Source organism: Gekko japonicus, unplaced genomic scaffold, assembly GCF_001447785.1.
Source record: "Gekko japonicus isolate JY-2015 unplaced genomic scaffold, Gekko_japonicus_V1.1 scaffold454, whole genome shotgun sequence".
NCBI lineage: Eukaryota > Metazoa > Chordata > Lepidosauria > Squamata > Gekkonidae > Gekko > Gekko japonicus.
Genome location: NW_015173687.1, coordinates 114,121 through 133,853, shown reverse-complemented (window position 1 = coordinate 133,853; position 19,733 = coordinate 114,121). Strand labels below are relative to the sequence as shown.

Here is a 19,733-nt window from a genome sequence, read left to right as displayed (position 1 = left end):
CTGCCAGGGCCCGCTTGCCCCCGTTCTTATAGGGTAGCCTATAAGCTTAGAGGACCAGGGAAGCAAAGGAGTATTGTCAAGTCTTTCTTAAAGGAGCAGAGAGAAGAGAGTGAGTCTTTGTGCTCTTGTTTTCTGCTGTTCCTCCGCTAAGTATCCCAAAACATGGAACTTCTAATTGAAGACCCCCTGATAAGGTTTCAAGGAGCCCTGGCTTCCCTGATTGACTCTTTGAGAAGTTCTGATCTAGAGAGAGGTTAGTACTTTAGCTGTGGAAGGATCACAACTTTTCCTGTATGCCCCTAAGGCCAGTCTCTTGGGCCAGACTTGGCAGTTCCCCACATCTTTGGCGTAATGAGGGTTGGGGGTATGGAGCAGCTGCCCTGGGCACAGAATGGAAGGGGGTTCATGCTGGGCTCCAGAGGAGCCGGAGTGCCACTGCAGCACAATTTATTTGCTTTGATGTAAACATGCATGAGGCCTTATGAAGCACAAAACCCAGATCACCTGGATGTATGCACAGGCAAGCCAGAAGTGACTGTGGGATGATGTTAATATTTGGAACATCTTGACCACCAAGCTGCAATTTGTGAAACTTACTCTGGGCGCTGCTCTAAGTGTGAGAGGATTTAGCTGCGCTCCTGCTGAGTTAACTTTTAACTCTTTCCTTTTTTTGCATTTTTAAAATGCAGGCCTACCTTTGTGTGTGTGTGTGTGTGTGTGTGGACATTTGGAAGCTGAAAATGGAAACGTGGAAGATTCTCCCCCCCCCCCCCCTTTTCCCCCCCTGGTCTTTTGCCAGCTGTTTCTCTCTGACTGGATTGCTGCCATTTTTAGCATTTTTGGTTTTTTTAAGTTACTCTTAGAATGATGCTGTTCTATTGTTGGTAATTCTGGGATCCCTCACCAGAGGGCAGGATAAAAATGTCTCAAAACAGTTTGTCAGTACCTAGGAAGTGAAAATGTTGACCTCTCCAGCCTTGTATTTGAGCATCTGTGAAATCTTAGATCTGTCAAGGAGGAAAATGAAGTGTATATACATCTGTTGCTGTCTTCCCAGAATTGTATGACAAATTATTCCTACCTGGAAGAAATGTCCTCTTAGAACGGTGCCCCCCTCCCAGCCTCCACTCTTTCATAAGAGAACAGTGTGGGGTTTTAAACAGCTTTTGGTTCCTGGTTTCATTATTCGTGCCATGCTGGTCTACATTTGAAAATGCAATCTCCAGATGCAGCATTTGTTTCCAACTGCAACATGCAGTCCAGTCTGTTCATTGTGTCACAGTTAATTTCCATTCCTTGGTGGGAGGAACACAGAATAATTTCCGGTGAGCATTGAAACACATCTCTTAACGCTGATGCCAAGAACCGGATCTGAATTTCTCGCATCTGTAGATTAAATAAAACAGCCACATATGTCAGTTTTTAAAAGCCTCTCTTCTGCTTCTTATATGGCTTTAATAGCATTGAGAAACAAAGCAATGGAGACGAAAAGGAGAACTTAGCATCACTTAATGCTGCCTGCGTGCTTCCAACCGACTCAACCAGTATACGTGAAAATGCATCAGATGTTACTGAAACACCGTAAGTCTGCAGTTCAGTTTGCTTTCCTCATAGCCGGGAGGAATCTGGAATAACTTCCGGTGAAAATTAAAGTATTTCTCTTAAAGTAGGTGCTAAGAACCAGACTTTAATTTCCCACATCTGTAGATTGAATGACAGCCACATAAATAAATATTAAAACCTCTCTTCTGCTTCTTACATGGTATTAATAGCATTCAGAAACAAAGCAACGGAGATGAAAAGGAGATGTTAGTGCCACATAGCACTACCTGCTCGCTTCCTACCTGCTCAACTGATATATCTGGAAAAACAACGGATATTACCGAAACACTGTAAGTCTCCAGTTCGATTTCCATTCCTCATAGTCAGGAGGAACCAGGAATAATTTTCCATCAAGGCTGAAATACTTCTCATAAAGTAGATGCTAAGAAACAGAGCAGAGTTTCCCTCATCTGTAATTTAAATGGGAGAGCCACACAGAGCAATTTTTTAAAAAGCTCTTCTGCTTTTTATATGGCGTTAATAGGATTCAGAAGTGACACCATTTTAAGCCAGCTTTGCTCCAGGCACAGGTAGGCTTCATAACTTTATGCAGGATGGTGGTGATGAATAGTTGCAAACCTGAATTAGGCGTCAGATTTTACGCCCTATTCCAGAACTTTACATCACATTCATGGGAGAAAAAAACTGGGATACACAAGTTAATACAGAGAGGCGAGTTGCTTTGTCACTTCTGTGCTGTTGTGAACATGTGATCAATGCATGACAGGCAAAATGGCAAAACCTTTTAGCGCTTACGAAACACAATCTGCTTCTTCCCTCTCCCCTTGGCTAACCTTTTTGTTGTGAGATGCATCTCTTCATTTCCCTTTTCACTCAGCACAGTGGCTTTCAAACTCTTGAGCTTCAAGAAACCCTTCCCATTGTCACATCTACTGAGGAACTCTTGTAATGCTTGCTGTGGACCCTCCTCTGCCTTGCAGATGCTTGTGAGGAATGTTCCAGGACACACACTCAGTCACAAAGAGCTTTGGTCAGGCCCATTGAGCCTCAATGAGTACCCCGACATCTGTTGCCTTGGTTTAGCAATAATCTATTGTTCATGATGGCCACTGACTCCTCTCCTTCCACAACTCCTTAGATGTGCTCAGAAGACCAGTGTGGGAAGGGGTATTATCAAGTGATTCTCAGGGAGATCGGAGAGAAGCCGTGTGAGTCTTTGTCCTTCCGCTTTCTGCTATTCCTCCACTATGTTCCCCAAGACTTGGAACTGGGTATGATTGGGAGTCTCAAAATTGGCAGAGTCCCCTTTCACTCAGTGTAATCTGAAGAGATAGTGGGAGAAGAGGGGATATGTCTGCTAGGCATCCAAGCCAATAGTGACCGCTGATGGGAACGGCAAGTACCACTGGTGACCCAGGATCCACATTTGTGAAACTCTTGTTTGTTCTGTATTATTGATTCACTTCTCATTAAGGACCCCCTGATAAAGGTTTCAAGGAGCCCTGGGTTCCCCAGTGGACAGTTTGGGAAGCCCTGATAAAGAGAGAAATTAGCACTTTGGAAATGTAAATATGCATGAGTCTTACGGGGCACAGAAGCCAACTTTTCTGGATGTACACACAGGCAAGCCAGAAGTGACTGTGGGATGATGTTAACAACCGGATCATCTTGACCACCAAGCTGCAACTTATGAAAGCTGCTCTAGGTGCTGCACTAAGTATGAGAGGATTTAGCTGTACTCCTGCTGAGTTAACTTTTAGCTCTCTCTCTTTTTTGGCATTTTTAAAATGCAGGACTGCTTGTGTGTGTTTGTTTACATGTGTGAGTATTTTTGGAGGCTGAAAATGGAAACATGGAAGATCCCCCCCTTCCCCCCCCTTGCTGTCTTTTACCAGCTGTTTCCACTGTTTTTCTCTGACTGGATTGCTGCCGTATGTATTGTTTTGGGTTTTTAAAACTACTCCTTGAAGATGCTATTTTGCTGTTGATAATTCTGGAAGCCCTCTTCAGAGGCAGGATAAAAATGTCTCCAAAAATCCTGATGCAAGCTTCTGAAAAATTAGCTGCCAATACCTAGGATCCTAAAATATTTTGTCTCTTCTAGCCTTGCATTTGAGCATCTATGAAAACTTAGATCCATCAAGGAGGAAAATGAAGTGTTTGTTCATTTGTTGCTGTCTTCCCAGAATTGTATGACAAATTATTTCTACTTGGAAGAAATGTCCTGTTAGAATTAGGTTCCCCACTTTTTCATAAGGGAACAGTATGTGTTTTTAAGCAGCTTTTAGTACCTTGGTTTATTATTAATGCCATGCTGGTCTGCTTCTGAAAAATGCAAACTCTGAGTCTAGATACAACCTGTGTTTCCAACTGCAACAGGTAGTCTGGTCCATTCATTATGTCAGAATTGATTTCCATTTCTCACTGGTGGGAGGAACGCAGAATAAATTCTGGTGTACATTGAAATGTGTCTCTTAATGCTGATGCTGAGAGCTGGATTTGAATTTCCCACATTTGTAGACTGAATGAAAGAGCCGTGTAGATCATTTTTTAAAAGCCTGCTTCTTATATGGCTTTAATAGCATTGAGAAAATAAGCAAAGGATGTGAAAAGATCTTAGCATTACATAGTGCTATCTGTGTGCTTCCCACCTGTTCAGCCTGTATACATGGATGTGTGTCAATTGTTACCGAAACACCTCAAGGCTTCAGCTCAGTTTGCATTCCATTTAGTTTGGAAGAACTCAGCATAAGTTCCAGTGAACATTTAAAAATTTCTCTTAAAATAGAGACTAAGAACCAGTCCTAAATTTCCCGCATCTGTACATTAAATGAGACAGTCGTGTAAACAAATTTTAAACCTTCTGCTTCTTATATGGCATTAATAGTATTCAGAAACAAAACAACGGAGATAAAAAAGGCTTTCTTAGAGCCTGCTCACTTCCCACCTGTTCGACTGATATGTCTGGAAACATAACGGATATTACAGAAACCCTATAAGTCTCCAGCTTGATTTCTGTTCCTCATAATCAGGAAGAACCAGGAATAATTTCCCATGCGTGCTGAAATACCCCTGTTACAATAGATGCCAAGAACTATATCAAAGTTTCCAACATTTGTAGACTGAATTGGAGAGCCACCTAGGGCAATTTTTTTAAAAGACTCTTCTGCTTTTTATATGGCATTAGTAGCATTCAGAAACAACACAATGCAGAGGAAAAGAAGATCTTACCATCACATAGTGATGCCTGCATGCCTTCCACCTGGACAACCTATATATTTGGAAACAAAGACGTCATATGTCTCCAGTACTGTCTCAGTGTAATAAAAGCTGGCCTTGAATGTTCTAGCTCCTATGGAAGCTGGGGATATGAAATAGTACTGTTAGCCCAGCCATGCAGATATTTTAAGTTAGAAGGATCACAAATATTGGGGCTTTTCAGATTGCTGTGCTTCATGGTTCAGCAACTGTTATCTGCTGGAATGTTTAAACTGTTATTCCAACCTGTGTAGCTAAATCTATATTGTAAGCCGCCTTGAGTTCAGCGTAAATGTTTTAAATAAATAAATGACTGCATAAGTATTTAACATAACGATCCTGCAGTCTTGGGGGGGGGGGGCTATGTGTGAGTGTGTGCTCCCAGTATTTCAATTTGCTCTGCTAAACTCCCTCCGCCCCTGATAATAGGTATTTAAGTAATTTCTAATAAGGGTTGAAAATTCCCAAAACTTTGTCAAAAAGGAAAGAGAAGATAGTGTGTGGGGGGGTAGAATCTGGCAGCAATCAAAGTTGTTGGGCTACATGTGTGACCAGTTGCATTGGCCCATCCAAGTTGGCAGTAGCTGTGGCTCTTCAGGGACTCAAACAGAGAAAAGCCTTTCCCAGCACCCAAGACCATTTAAGTGGAGATGTCAGGGACTGAACCTGCAAAGTAGGTTCTCACTCACTGAGCAATGGTCCCTTGAGCAATCGGGCAGAAATCTAGTGTGGAGTACTGGTAAGAGTGTTGGACTGGGATCTGGGAGACCCAAGTTTGAATCCCTACTCTGCCATGGACCTTTGCTTGGTGACTTTGGGCGTAGTCACACACACTCAGCCTAACCTAACTCACAGGGTTTCTGTGAGGAGAAGAGAGCAATGTAAGCTGTTTTGGGTCTCCATTGGGGACAAAAAAGGTAAAGTTTTGTAATGGACATGACCCAATGAATGGAAGTTTCTTCCTCTGCATTCTGTTAGTATGGCTGTGAATATAGCATCTTAAATGCTATATTGATACAGTGAGATCGCGGCTGTTGTTACCTGGAAACGAGGAGAGAAGTAGCTCATTGGGCAGCAGGTACTCAGGGCATTGGTGATTGGCGTGACAGACATTGCTAACCTGAGATCTGTAGAATTTTTTATTTTAAAGTTGCTTGCTGAGCCAACTTTAAAAAACAACAACATTTTCTTAAGAAAACATTAACCAGTAACAGTGACAAAACATCAACCAGTAACAGAACATCAACAAAACAGCAACAGAGTTGAAATACCTATACTACAAGTTAGACTTCAATACTACCTTATACAATACTTAATTGTCACTTTAACGAAATAAATTCGAGATAACGATGATTGCTAAAGGAATATGGGGAATCTACATTCTTTTAAAAAAGTTTTTCTGGTACTGGGTACCACTTATTGCTTGCTGAGCTAACATATAAGATACAATTACAGTACTGTCACTAAACCGTGCAGTGCATGATGCTGAGGCAAAGTAACCAACATCACTTCAGTTTTTATGTGTGTGTCTATAGACTGGTTACCATACTGCAGTAGAAATTTGACTTGGATGAAATCAAGACAATCAGTACAACAGTTACACTTACGCACTCCTCCATCACTGTCTTCTGTGTGCCATCAGCTTCCTTCCAGTGTACCTGGTGATCATCTATGAAAGTCACAAAATACAAGTGATTAGACAACCTGGGTAAATTCTGAACACATCAGTTATACATCAATGGTAGCTTAACAGGGAGAGGTATAGTTCCCAAATAGCATGCAAGGCATTATAAGGTTCTTCTCCTTATCCATAAAGGATAAACTCCTGTTCTTTAAGATTGCCAAAATAAATGAATAAAAATAAAGAAGCATGTAAATAAATAAATAGTCCTATGAAGATAGATTCAAGTGGGTCGCTGTGTTAGTGTGAAGCAGCATGTAACCCAAAACACAGCATATTAAACTTCATAAACTGTTTTATTCCTACCCCTCTCCATTATGACAACCTGTAGAACATCTACTAACACGAGCTATGATATGCTGTGCAACTAATGACAATGTGCTAATGATGGTACCTGTGGCTTAATAATCTGTCAGAAAAGACAAACAGGCAGACACTCCTTCAAAATGCTAAAAGGTTTCCCTTGCTTGAAAGCCAGTCGAATCTGACTCTAGAGGGTGGTGCTCATCTCCATTTCCAAGCTGAAGAGCCAATGCTGTCCGAAGACTTCTCCGTGGTCATGTGGCTGGCATGACTAAACGCTGAAGTGCACGGAACGCTGTTACCTTCCCATTGAAGTGGTACCTATTTATCTACTTGCAATTTCTTGCTTTCAGACTGCTAGGTTGGCAGGAGCTGGGGCCAGAGATGGGAGCTCACTCCGTCACGCGGCACTAGGGTCTCGAACTGCCAAACTACAGACCTTCCGGTCTGCAGCTCAGCATCTTAACCTCTGAGCCACTACAGCTCAGAATGCTACCACAGGTGAAAAATGCATGCATGACTTCCCAGGAACATTTGGGCAGATGTCCTCCATGTTCATGGTTGTTGGAGTCTCATCACAAAACAGTTCTTGGGAAAACACCTCACGATGAACAGAAGTTGGCTCATCATCTTCAAAGGTGATGCTGTGTGCCAATCTCTTGGACTTCACACTAGCATCTCCTTTTAGGATGCTGTGTAACTCCCTACAATAGGGACACACAGCTGGTGAGTTACCAGACTGTGAATTATGAGCTGCTACTCAAGCCACAAATTTTTAAATTTTTGTGTGGCATTCCTCGGGTGTCTGCTTATGGCCATGCCTGGACATCTCCTTTGAAATCTTCTTAGAATTGTTAGAATTCCTGTGAGAGGATCACAGGGCTTGCTGGATTTTCTCTTCCTCCCCAAGGAGGTCAAGAGTTTCCTGCTCCTTCCAAGCTACTCCCCTCACCCCACTTGTCCTTCTCACAGCTGACCAACAAGACTAGCCTCACAGATAAGCACACAAACCACTCGCCAACTTCAACCCACAAAAAGAAGAAGTTTGCCTCCCTGAGATATATACCTCCGATCCACTTGGTAGCAAGTCACTTACTAGCCAGTCGCGTCTGGGCATGGATGGGTGAACATCAGAAGAAGAAGAGATTGGATTTATCCTCCACCCTTCACTCGGAATCTCAGAGTGGCTTACAAACTCCTTTCCCTTCCCCTCCCTACAACAGACACCCTGTGAGGTAGGTGGGGCTGAGAGAGCTCTGACAGAAACTGCTCTTTTCAAGAACAGCTCTGACAGATCTATGGCTTGTCCAAGGTCATCCAGCAGCTGCAAGTGGAGGAATGGGGAATCAAACCCGGTTCTCCCATATTAGAGTCCACACACTTAACCACTACACCAAACTACAGACACCTTCTTAGGTTAACAATGTCTGTTACACCAGTCACTGATGCCCTGAGCACCAGCTGCACAGTGAGCTACTTCTCTCCTCTTGTTTCCCAGTAACAACAGTTGTGATCTCACTGTATCACTATAGCACTTGAGATGCCTTGACTCCATTGATTCAATGGAATCAATGGAGTCAAGGCATTTCAGTGGTGCTGCTATAGCTCTGAAGTGCTATATTGGTATAGTGCTCTAGTGCTCAACTTAGAATGTTCCAGAAATAAAAGTCCGAGGAAGATTGCACAGTGAAAAAGGGTGGTGGTGGGGAAAGTGGCACTGTTTGAAATGACCATAGCACTTCAGAGATGCCTCATTAATGGAAGGAAATTTGCTGTTCCTGTATCGCTTTACTGGAAATCCGGTTTAGAACAGTAATGTGAAAAGGACCTGTATGTGTGTGTTTTCTGATCAATTGGGAAACTATTCCTAGCACTATGTGCTAAGGTGCTTTTCAGTTCTGAAGCTGCCCACTACTTGGCTTTGTGCAGGTCTTGGTAGAGGCATAAATGTTGCTATTGGGTTTTTCGACAAAAGTGATGCACAGGATCTCATTCATGTAGTTGGTGCATTAGTAATTATGCAGGAGATATTCCTGGTAGCTCTAGGTTACTGTTTCTCCATATTGTAAAATTTCTGAAAATTTTGAAACTACAGGGGGGAAAATATGTGTTTTCCCTGGAGAGAAAAAATAGAAATTTTGGGGGGCACTGAAATATATGCAATACTTACTAAACTACTTTGAAAGGCGGGGTATAAAACCAAACCTCCTCCTCCTCCTAATTTAACAACCTAAAATGAATAATTGATAACTCAGCATATAAATTTGGCATATTTATGGAATTTGAAATATGAATACCTTCATTTTCTCTAAGCAAAACTGCAGGTATACTCAGTCCTTGAGGAGGAGTTGCAAACTGCTGCACCCTATGTTACCATAGTACAGGGGTCCCCAACATGATGCCTGTGGGTGCCATGGTGTCTACCAACACCTTTCCTGGCAACCACCAAGTTGTTACCCAAAGTGGTTGTGAGGGTTTCCTGAGTCTGTTGGGGAATGAGCTAGGAAACCCAAACAATGTGAGAGGGGGTAATCAAGCAGGATCTCCACCTATGTTTACGGGGATTTTTTCCTCAGTAGATCTCTCAAAATGAACCAGGCTGTGATTATGGAAATGGTTTTTATTAAAGAGAATTAAAGAATAAAATCAAACATTAATAATTGAAAAACACTATATGAACACACATACAAGTTCAGAAAATAAAGGTGGTAGCTTACAGAGACAAAGAAGGGAACTTATTCTATTAGGACTATATTTACCTATCCAAGGAGTAAAGATCCGAGAAGGAAGACGAGCAAAAAGTCCTGGGGTGGGGGGAAAAAAAACCTGGGGGGAAAATATACTTTTTCTGAATTTTTGTTGGGCCTTCATATCTCTGTTGCTTCAGTATGCTGTCCCTTGCTGTCAGTGTACGAACTGCATATATCTAGAATCAGTTTTTGGGTTTTCAGTGGTCTGTGGCAAGTCTAGTTCACCAGATTCCTTTACACCTTACTTTTATTGGTCCTGGCAAGCTGTCCCACACAGTAGGCCACTGACTTACTGCTTTTCTGATGACAGAAGGGGATGGAAGGCAATTGTTGGATGGGGATGGGGCAATTTTGCCAGTTGCCCCACTGCAGCTTTGTTTACTTATTTGCCTCCAGTGTTGTTCCTGAGGGTCTTGTGAACTGCCCCTGGACCAAACTTTCAGGAGGGGGCTAAGTAGGCTACACTAAGAAAGTGAAAGTGGGAAAGTGCTATTTTGTGAATGAAAACAAGCTACTGTTCTTTAAATATTTTAAAATGAGCCTGCTTTGCGGGGAGGGCGGGGTATAAATTTGACAATAAATAAAATAAAAATAAAAATTTTGATTAAAATATTTATATCTGGCCTTTTGAGCTCTCAAATTGACTCAGAATATTAACTTAAAGTTCACAATGTCTGCTATAACTGAATTGCACGATTGCAGGGGGAAATTAACACGCTTATCAAGTAGCAACAAGAACAAGCAGAGAACAGAATAAACCATACTGGCAAATTTAGTTCAGTTTACAGATTAAGGCACTGGGATTGTGATCTGACTCATGCTGTCCAAGACACGTGTAGCCACCTTGGCCTTAAAATGGCAGGCCTTCTCTCTATTTTGAGAAAATCGTGTGTGTTTTTCTGTAAGCCTCATAATTGTGAAAGATATTGTGTTGAAAAACTCATAGAATGGATGGGTTCAGCCACATACCTTGACTGCACACAGGGGGTGCAGAAGTGTATTAACTGTGAAGCCGTATTGCAATAATGACAGATCTTCAGGGGGGGAAGTGTGTAGGAGGTAAGAAATAATTAACTCAAACATTTATTTAGCTGAGATGGTTTTTGTCCTGCCTCACCCAGGAGTTCCAGATGGCTTTGAAATAAATCAAACAAAGTATCCTGTTAAAGAATTCTGCCTACATATCCAACGGCCTTCAGTCTCACAGCCGTAAAACAAAATGGCCGGTCATATGAAGCACCACTACACTGGATCAGACTACTGGTGCATCTTTTCTACTTTGATAGCAGTCCAGATAGAAATAAGAAGTCTTCCGTTTCTGAGCTGCGAGGAGAAGACCTGGAAGACTTCCTGGCTCAGATCTGTCATGGACCAAACTGATTACAGCCCTTGTCTCTAGTTAAAATTGTATTGAGTGCATTAAAGATAAATGATTTTGGTACCGGTCACTATGTTATTGACCTGAGAACTCATGTTTTCTCTATTTGCAACCTCCCCTCCCAGGGAACGCTTAAAAAGGAGCCAGAAAAGCATGAAGGCGGAAGGCTCGGATTCTGCAACATCCCATTCTTTGCCAAGTGAGGAGACTGCAACAATGACCGAGGTGAAAGTGAAGACGGAGGTACCAGATGAATACGTTCAGGAAGTGGCCTGGCAGGACGACGCCAAAGATTCTAAGAAGAGCCTGAAAGATGAGGCAGGAGAAGTTCCAGCCGAGATCTGCGTGGTGATCGGTGGGGTCCGTAACCAGCAGACGCTTGGTAAGCTAGGTCGGTGGTCAATTGGTTTAACCTTTACCCAATTTTTTTTGTCGGAGGGAGACTACAGAGGGGATGGATACAACATCTCACAACCATTTTGGGTGTGTCTGTAGTTTTGCGGGCCACTGACCTGTTTGGCAGTGGGTGTCCGAACACTTCCCACAAAATTAAATCAGTGGGACAAGAGGCATTTTAAAAGTGGGTACAAAAACCATTTGGTGTGAGTAAACAGGTTCTGACATCTTTTGAGTGAGTGTGCTGTTCTCCAGTGGACTTATAAGAGGAATTTTAATCGTTTGGTTCCTCAGAGCAAAACTAGATGTGATTCCCTGATTTAAGCAATTCACATGTAATTTTGCCATTAAAAAGCAACCACAGATGGAGTGGGATGAGGATTCTGGATGGGGGGTTGTTGGGAAGCTGCAATGCTGGGAAGGGATGTATGTGTTAGCTCTTCTCCCTCCATGCCACTTGTGTGGTGGAAAATAAACACCTTTGGGCTGCTTTCAGCCCCAGTAGGAAAATGAGACAGGCGTAATAAGTGTTCTACCATTTCTTTTGGCCTGCTGTGGCTTAAAGTATCTGGGGGTTGAGAAAAAGTTCTCCAGCACCACAGCCCCAATCCATATCGGTCTCCTGTGGATGTTTTTTTAGGATCAAATGACGGCCCAGGAATCATGGAAGTCCTATGGACCTCTTAGGGTCCAGCCTTTAATGCAGTGATTTTCAACATGGTGTCAGGGCAGACAAATATTTCTCTATTCAACAAGTAATTAAATTGTAGAATTCACTGCCAGAGGACGTAGCAATGGCCACAATCATAGACAGCTTTAGGAAGGAATTAGATTCATGGAGGATATTTCCGTCAATGGTTTATAGTTATGATGAGTAATGAGGACCTCCATATACAGAGGCAGCAAACGTCTGAATACCAGTGCTGGGAGGCACTATCCAGAGGAGACCTTGGCCTTTGCGCTGTGTTTGCTTGCCCCTCCATGGCAATTGGTTGCCTGCTGTGTAAAACAGGCTGCTTGACTGACTGAACCACTGGTCTTGATCCAGCAGGGCTGTTCTTAAGTTCATATATTCTCATGCCGAACAGTGTATTTCCTGGTGCCTGTTTGCTTCAGGGGCTTTAGGCCATTCCATACCAGCTAACTGATTTCCTTATGTCTCTGGGCTATGACCATGCAGGAAGCAAACCCTTCTTTTTCTCTGATAACTGAAATCACACAATGCCTCCTTGTATCCAAACCAGAAAGCCTATTACACTTTTTCTTCACCATCTCCGTGCAGGAAATGCTTCAGAAGAGTCCAGGAGGCCTTTCTATCTTAGGTTCTCCCAATGTTTTCTGATTGGCCCAGCCCCTCGATGCCTATTTTGTGATTGGCCCTACCATGACAGCAGCCATTTTAGAGTGGTACCGGCTAGCCTTTCTCAGAATTCTGCAAACACCAGAAAACTCAACAAGGTTGGGAATCCCTCCTTTAGTGTGTTACTTGGTGTGTTTTGTAACTGAGGCAAAACATACTAAAAAGCATCAGGTACATTCTTCCTCTAATCCCAAAGCTCATCTCCCCCCCCCCCCCAAATCTGCAGCTTCTTTTTTTTTCTAACTAACTGCAGTTGTGCGTTGGGGATGCTGGTTTGTTTGGGGGAGTAACTTGGAAACTTAGGACACCTTTTGGGGTGCTGGTTTGTTTATTTGAAGGGGAGGGAAGTATAGGTGTATGAACCATGCCTCTGTTTTTCTCCGGATGGAACGAATAGCTTGTGTGTGTTTGTGTGGGGGTATAATCGTTGTGGTTGTAATGGTTAATGTTGGTGTAAGAGTTTGGGAGGCTCTGGTTCAAATACTTACTTGGTCATTGAGCTCAGTGGGCTTCCTTGGACCCAACTTTCTCTACCAGCCCAGGCGTGTTATGAGAATAAAATGGAGGGAAGAGGTATGTACTCATCCTTGAGTTCTTGGTGGAAGAGTGGGATAAAACTGGAAGCTGTATAGATAATGTACAAGTGGGGACCCACAATACTCACAGGTTGGATCTTCACACTCCCCAACACCTCTGATTCCCCCCATGGATTAGTGGAGGGAGGAGACTCATGGAGGGAGGAGAGACTAGATCTCTCCCCCAGTGCCAAGCTCAGGGTCCTCTGCTGCCAGCCACAGCACAGCTGCCGACATCTTCTGCCGCCCACCACAGCTACCAGCATCTGCCAGGGCCAGTATGGCTGCTGGCGTCTTTCACCATAGTGGCTGAGCCTGTCATGGCTCCTGGCATCCTCTGCCGCCATGGCCAAGCCCAGCACAGCCGCCGGTGTCCTCTGTGGCCCAGCATAGCTGCTGGCATCCTCCTGCACAGCTGGTCTCAGCTGTTGTCATCCTCCTCTGTTGACTCTTCGGCCAGGCAGGCCCAGAGCAGCTCCTAGGATCTGCTGGAAGGGTGGGCTGGAGCAGCTCCTCATCTGGTTAGAACATTGTCTGTACATGTGCAGACAACACAAATGTATTTGGTGGGAGGATTTAAACTCCCCTGTATATATTAATGTTGATTTCAGATTTTTCTGAAAACCTGGGGAGTACCCCAAGCTTGCTGAGAAATCTGTTTAGTGTCCATGAGGCCCCAATTTGCGGATTTAGGTATCTGCAGATTGGGGCTACACGTTGCTAATAGTATATAGAGATAATGGCAAATCGTTCTTACTACCACATTAGCGGCGTGGCAGAGTTCTTCCCTCCTGTGCCAATGGGGATGAGTGACTGAGGTGGAGGATTCAAAAGAGGAGCCTTGGTTCACAAGAGAGTGAGGCTGTGAATAGAGTCAGTGAAGTTGTAAAATGACTGAGTGTGCTGGTCATTGACTGTAATAATAAATTTGATTGATTGATTGAGTCAGTGAAGCCTGTCCTCCATTCAGACTACTGTCCCTGATATTGAAGTGTTTTGGGATACTTGAAGAAGAAGAAGTGAAGAGATTGGATTTATACCTCGCCCTTCACTACCCAAAGGAGTCTCAGATCGGCGTACAAACTCCTTTCCCTTCCCCTCCCCACAACAGACACGCTGTGAGGTAGGTGGGGCTGAGAGAGCTCTGACAGAAACTGCTCTTTTTCAAGAACAGCTCTTATCAGAACTACCGCTTGCCCAAGGTCATCCAGCCAGGTGCAAGTGGAGGAGTGGGGAATCAAACCCGGTTCTCCCAGATTAGAGTCCGTGCACTTAACCACTATACCACACTTACCTTGTTCCAGCCCCACCTATTTTATACTTTTGACATTACCTGTCCTAAATAAATGTGTAATCATCATTTTGGCTCATTAGGGAAAAAAATGGTGCCAGCGTTGCTGTTAGGCGCATCTGTATGCTCAAGCAGCAGGGGCAGTCTGGGAGGAGGCCCAGCCCTGGAAAAATGACTTGCAGCCCTCCGCCCCAGCCATGCTCCCCACCTTGGCTGGGTACCTCCTTCCCCTACCGTGACTTTGACTTTGATCTCATGCCCTGCCCTGCATGGGGCTCAGCAGCCAGCTTGTGGCAGCAGCAGTTGCCACACAGCTCACAGGGCTTTGACTGCCAGTTTGCAGCAGCAGTGGCAGCTCCTGCCTGCCTCCCACAGGGTGAAGACCACTGGACAGCCCCCAGGCTATCAGCCCACTGGGACTTTTCCCAGTGGCTATAATGGCCAGTCTGCCCCTGTCGAGCAGTCGCTGGTTCATCTTATGTTCTGCTGACCCGCCGCAAGCAGGGAACCAATTTTTATTCATCTGTTTGTGAGCAGTTCAAGCTAGTTGGGTGGTTTACCTTACTTATATTTGCATTATACAGTGCAGTTGTCAGCATTTCACCTGTGCATTTTCTCTCACAGACCAGTGGGATTCATAGCCTCCTCCCTAACAGGCCTGCCATTGCTGTGTGCTGCACTGTAGCCAGTTGTTTAAATAAAGAGTGAGCAAACCAGTCAGTCAGGAAACAAACACTGTTTCTTTTAAAACGTTTTACCCTTTGCTGTTTATCCAAGTCTGTGTTATTGATGGTAATGGCCACTGATTTGTTTGGGTCAGTAGAATTTTGCAGTTGTGAATTGTTTAAATAAAGGTGGGGGGGAACCAGTCATTTATAAATAACTACAGTGTAAATCTTCTATTTAGAAGTCTGTTTTACACCAATAGAAGAGGAGTGACTCCTAAGCTGTTCTCCACAATTGATTAGGGAAAAAATAATAAATGTGGCTGTTTCATAAGAAGGAATCAGCTCAAAAGGGAAATGCTATCTAAGTCTTATTATTTACGTAGGCCTAAAATGTGAGCAACTTTTCATGCATTACAAGCATATGTTTATAGGGAGTGTAACAAAGTGTCGTAAAGCTGAAGGTAGATTTTGCTCCTTTGCAGGTCTCGCGCAGTCTCCATGATTACCTCTGGAAATAGTCCATGAGCACAAAACAAAACCATGACAGGTGTAAATAGACCTTTGCATCCACTTTGAATTTGGGTGAAATAAATGGGATTTGCATAACCTCCGTTCTGTTTCTGAATGAAGGACTGGAAGTTTAGTTCATCTTCCATCTTCTTGTGCAGCCCCACTTTAGGGGACTGTGCTTGCACAGGCTGGCTGCAGGACATTTTCTTTCTAGCTCAGAAACTCCAATAAGGGGGTGCCCTGCCCCTTTCGGAGCCAATGCATGCACAGGATTCCCGCCCAACGCGTCAAGTGTTCCGCCAGCAGGCACCCCTTCCCTCAGTTCCTTTTTTGCTGCCGCAAGGATAGGAAGCTTTCTAGTGTACTCCGCTGATTTTCATTGTCATCATCGTGGATGAAAGAAGACTCCTTTTTATCCATCAAGGACTTGTTTTGCACTCCTTTGGGAGTCTTATTTTGTGGGAGGCAAGGCGGATCGTGATCCCTAGTCACAATGTCTAAGGCACTGTTTAAAAAATGTTCAAAATGTGGAACAACAATGACGCATAGCAACGAGCACGAACTCTGCCTCCTGCGCTTAGGAGAGGCCTACAGTGTTGGAGCTTGTTCAATTCCCCACCACTGTACCCCGAAGGCTCGGTCAGATAGGGCCTCTAGGCTGAAACCTGTACTGTGGGAGAAGGCTTTGACCTCCTCGGTTCCTTCCAGGGTGACTCTGAGCTCGGGCCCTACTATCTCGGGTCCGCTTCTCTTGTCTCTGACTACTGTACCCAGTTCTGGGCCACCACCGGTTTGTTCAGTTCCTATGGGCCTGACTATCAGGATGATGGCTCTGACCCCTTGAAAAAGGTCAGTTTTGGTCACTCTGGAGGCAGAATCTAGGTGCCCTCATTCACTTTCTCCAGGACCATTGACCAAGGTCCAGTTGCATTTGGTACCTCCTGTAAAAAAGCATAAGAAATGGAAGCATAAAGAGAAGACTGAGTCTGTGCCCAAGTTGGGATGTGTCAAGTCTTCTAAGGGTCCGGAGACTGATCAGGATGTCATCCTGGTTCCCCCGTACACCCCGTTGCCACATCTAGCCTCCTTCGCCAGTTCTTTGTTGGATGCTGACGACCAACCTAGCATTCCTGTGGGATAACTGGTACCCTCAGAATCGGGACTGCCCTTTTCTTAGCAACAAGTGGCCCCCCTCAGCATTCTTACTATATGTCACCATCCTATTTACATAAATGGGCTGGACATCACCCTCAAATTTTAGAGGGTCATGACCCGACTGCATGGAGGTTCTGTTCCTGTCTCCATACCATGAGTCTGAAGAAGAGGTGTTTGCAGCATCTTGTTATAGCTCCGAGAATGCCTTGGACCCATCACCTGATGATACCGTGGTTGACCTGACCCAAGCATCTCCTAGCAAAGACCTCCATCTCTACGGAGAACAAATGCTAAGAATGGCAAAAGCCCTTGATATTTTCACTTCAGACAACTGTCCGAAGGACAGAATTTTGAGTCTACTTCGACACTCCAGAGATAGTTGCATTTCCGATCCTGGAGGATCTTTTTGACCTCATGGTTCCAATCTGGCAGAAACCAGCCTCCATTCAGGCTACACCTCGTAAGATTGAAAATGTATACAGGGTAAAGCAGGACTCCTGAGAGTTTCTGTCCACGCACCTACCACCATCTTCATTGGTCACGGAAGACATGCAGGCATGCCAACAGCCTGGTCAGCATTCATCCCCAGCCAACAGGGAAAGCTGCTGTCTGGATCCTATGGGAAGAAGGATTCATGTTTCCTCTGCTCTCAATTTTCGAGTAGCAAATTATCAAGAGATTATGGGAGGCTACCAAATTTTCCTCTAGGAGAGTCTTTCCCAGTACCTGGACAAATTGCCTGATAAATCCAAGTCCCTGGCTAAATTTACCCAGTCAGAGGCAGTTAAACTCTCGAAACAGGAGATTAATAAGGGCAGACTTGCTGCGGATGTATCAGCCAGATTGATGGCCTCTGCCATAGTTCTCAGAAGGCACTCATGACTATGCAATACTACTCTCCCTCTAGACATGCGTTGTAGAGGATCTCCCCTTTGAGGGATCAACTCTTTTTTTGCAGTCCACAGATGAGTCTCTACAGTGGTGGCTAGATGATGCTAACTTGTTCTCAGGGATCCAGTTTGGTTTCTGGGTTCCCCAGGTCACTCTGACCACAGATGCTTTGCTATCAGGTTGGAGTCCATTTTTTGCTGCAGGGCCAGTGGCCTTTAATGCAAATTACTCTCCCTATTAGGACCCTGGAGCTTTGTGCAGTAAAATTTGCCCTTACCTCCTTTTTGGATATTCTCAGAGGCAAGAGGGTGCTGACCCAGACAGACAACACAGCAATAGTGTATTGTTTCAACAAGTAGACGTGGCTTAGAGGCAATAGCAGCTTGGGAAATAGCTTTGAGCATGGGATTTCTTCCCAGGGCCATCCACATAGCAGGGACTTTGAATACAGAAGCAGACAACCTGAGCAGGGTCTATCAGACCAACTCTGAAGGGTCTATCCAGCACATATACATCAAGGCGATTTTTGACACCTGGGGGTATCCTCAGGTGGACCTGTTTGCCACTGCCGAATCCAAGAAAGCACCAAAATTCTGTTCCCTAGTGGGCAGTGATCCAACTTCCCTGAGAGACTCATTACAGATCCCTTGGTCAGACACACTCTTTTATGCGTTCCCTGCCTTCCCTCTGCTAAACAAGGTAATAGGGAAGATGGTGGCTGATTGGATTGATTGTATCATAGTAGCTCCCTTCTGGCCCTACCAGATCTGGTTCTCAGGGCTGTTATGCTTAGCAGGCACATACTACATAGTGTTTCCTGCTGCCCCAGACCTGCTGATACACGGTCCATTGTTGCAGCACGATGTAGCACGGCTGCACTTGATGGCATAGAGCAGTGGTAGCGAACCTATGGCACGGGTGCCAGAGGTGGCACTCAGAGCCCTCTCTGGGGGCACGCGTGCCATCGCCCCAGCCAGGCCCAGACCATCATTAAAGTGTCTAATTCTCTGCCAAATAATATTCAGTAAATGAAAGCATTTGGGATTGCTTTCCTTACTTTGTTTGGATCATCTTAAATTAATGTATGAGTTGTTTTTTCTAAAGTAAAACCTCAGTATTCAGGTTAAATTGCCGTGTTGGCACTTTGCGATAAATAAGTGGGTTTTGGGTCGCAGTTTGGGCACTCGGTCTCTAAAAGGTTCGCCATCACTGGCATAGAGGATCTGGCCATAGGGTGTTCCTTCTTCCAAGGGGTATGGGATATCCTGCTTCAAGCCCATAAACTTTCAACCAGATATTCTTATGACAGGAAGTATGCTCGATTTGAGTCCTGGACATCTGCTAGAGGTGAATGCCCTTTTAACTTCCTGTTATCATTGGTTTTGGAATACCTGTTGTCATTAGCACAGGCTGGTTTAGTGGTGTCTTCGGTGAAGACCCACCTAGTGGACATTGCTGCTTTTCATGAGGAGGTGCAGGAGAGTACTGTTTTGCTCATAAATCGGTTCAGCACTTTTTTTGTAAATTACAATTTTATTGAAATTTTTATACAGAACAAAGAACATATTAATGATGTATCCAATATCATCATAGTTATTTACATTTGTTCGAACATGAAACATATAACAACTAACAATAGATAAAAGAAAACATTTACATCCTCATTTAAATGTTTTCCCTCCTACACCCCATATTGTCCCAGAGTGGTCAGTGAATTATTACATCTGAGTCAAGACTTCCTGCTCAAGGTAGTTTCCAAGTTTCACCTAGCACAGGAAATTGTCCTACCAGTATTTTCCCCCACTCTGAGCTCAGAAGTGGAAAAGGCCCTATATACCCTTGACGCTAGGAGGGCTCTCATTTACTATATAGATAGAACCAAACCATTTCGTAAAAGCAAACCAAGAAGGGCAAAGCTGTTTCATCCCAGTCTGTGTCCAGATGGATAGTTGAT

The 19,733-nt window shown here is 44.2% G+C and overlaps 1 protein-coding gene across 1 annotated transcript in view; it reads left to right on the top strand.

Moving 5' to 3' along the window:
* The window catches only part of ZNF618 (zinc finger protein 618), a 135,622-nt gene that overhangs the window by 59,849 nt on the left and 56,040 nt on the right, over positions 1-19,733 (top strand). Inside the window, 3 exon segments of the mRNA XM_015423110.1 lie at positions 1,462-1,581; positions 1,773-1,892; positions 11,059-11,315. Of these exon segments, the coding sequence (XP_015278596.1) occupies positions 1,462-1,581; positions 1,773-1,892; positions 11,059-11,315 (497 nt within the window).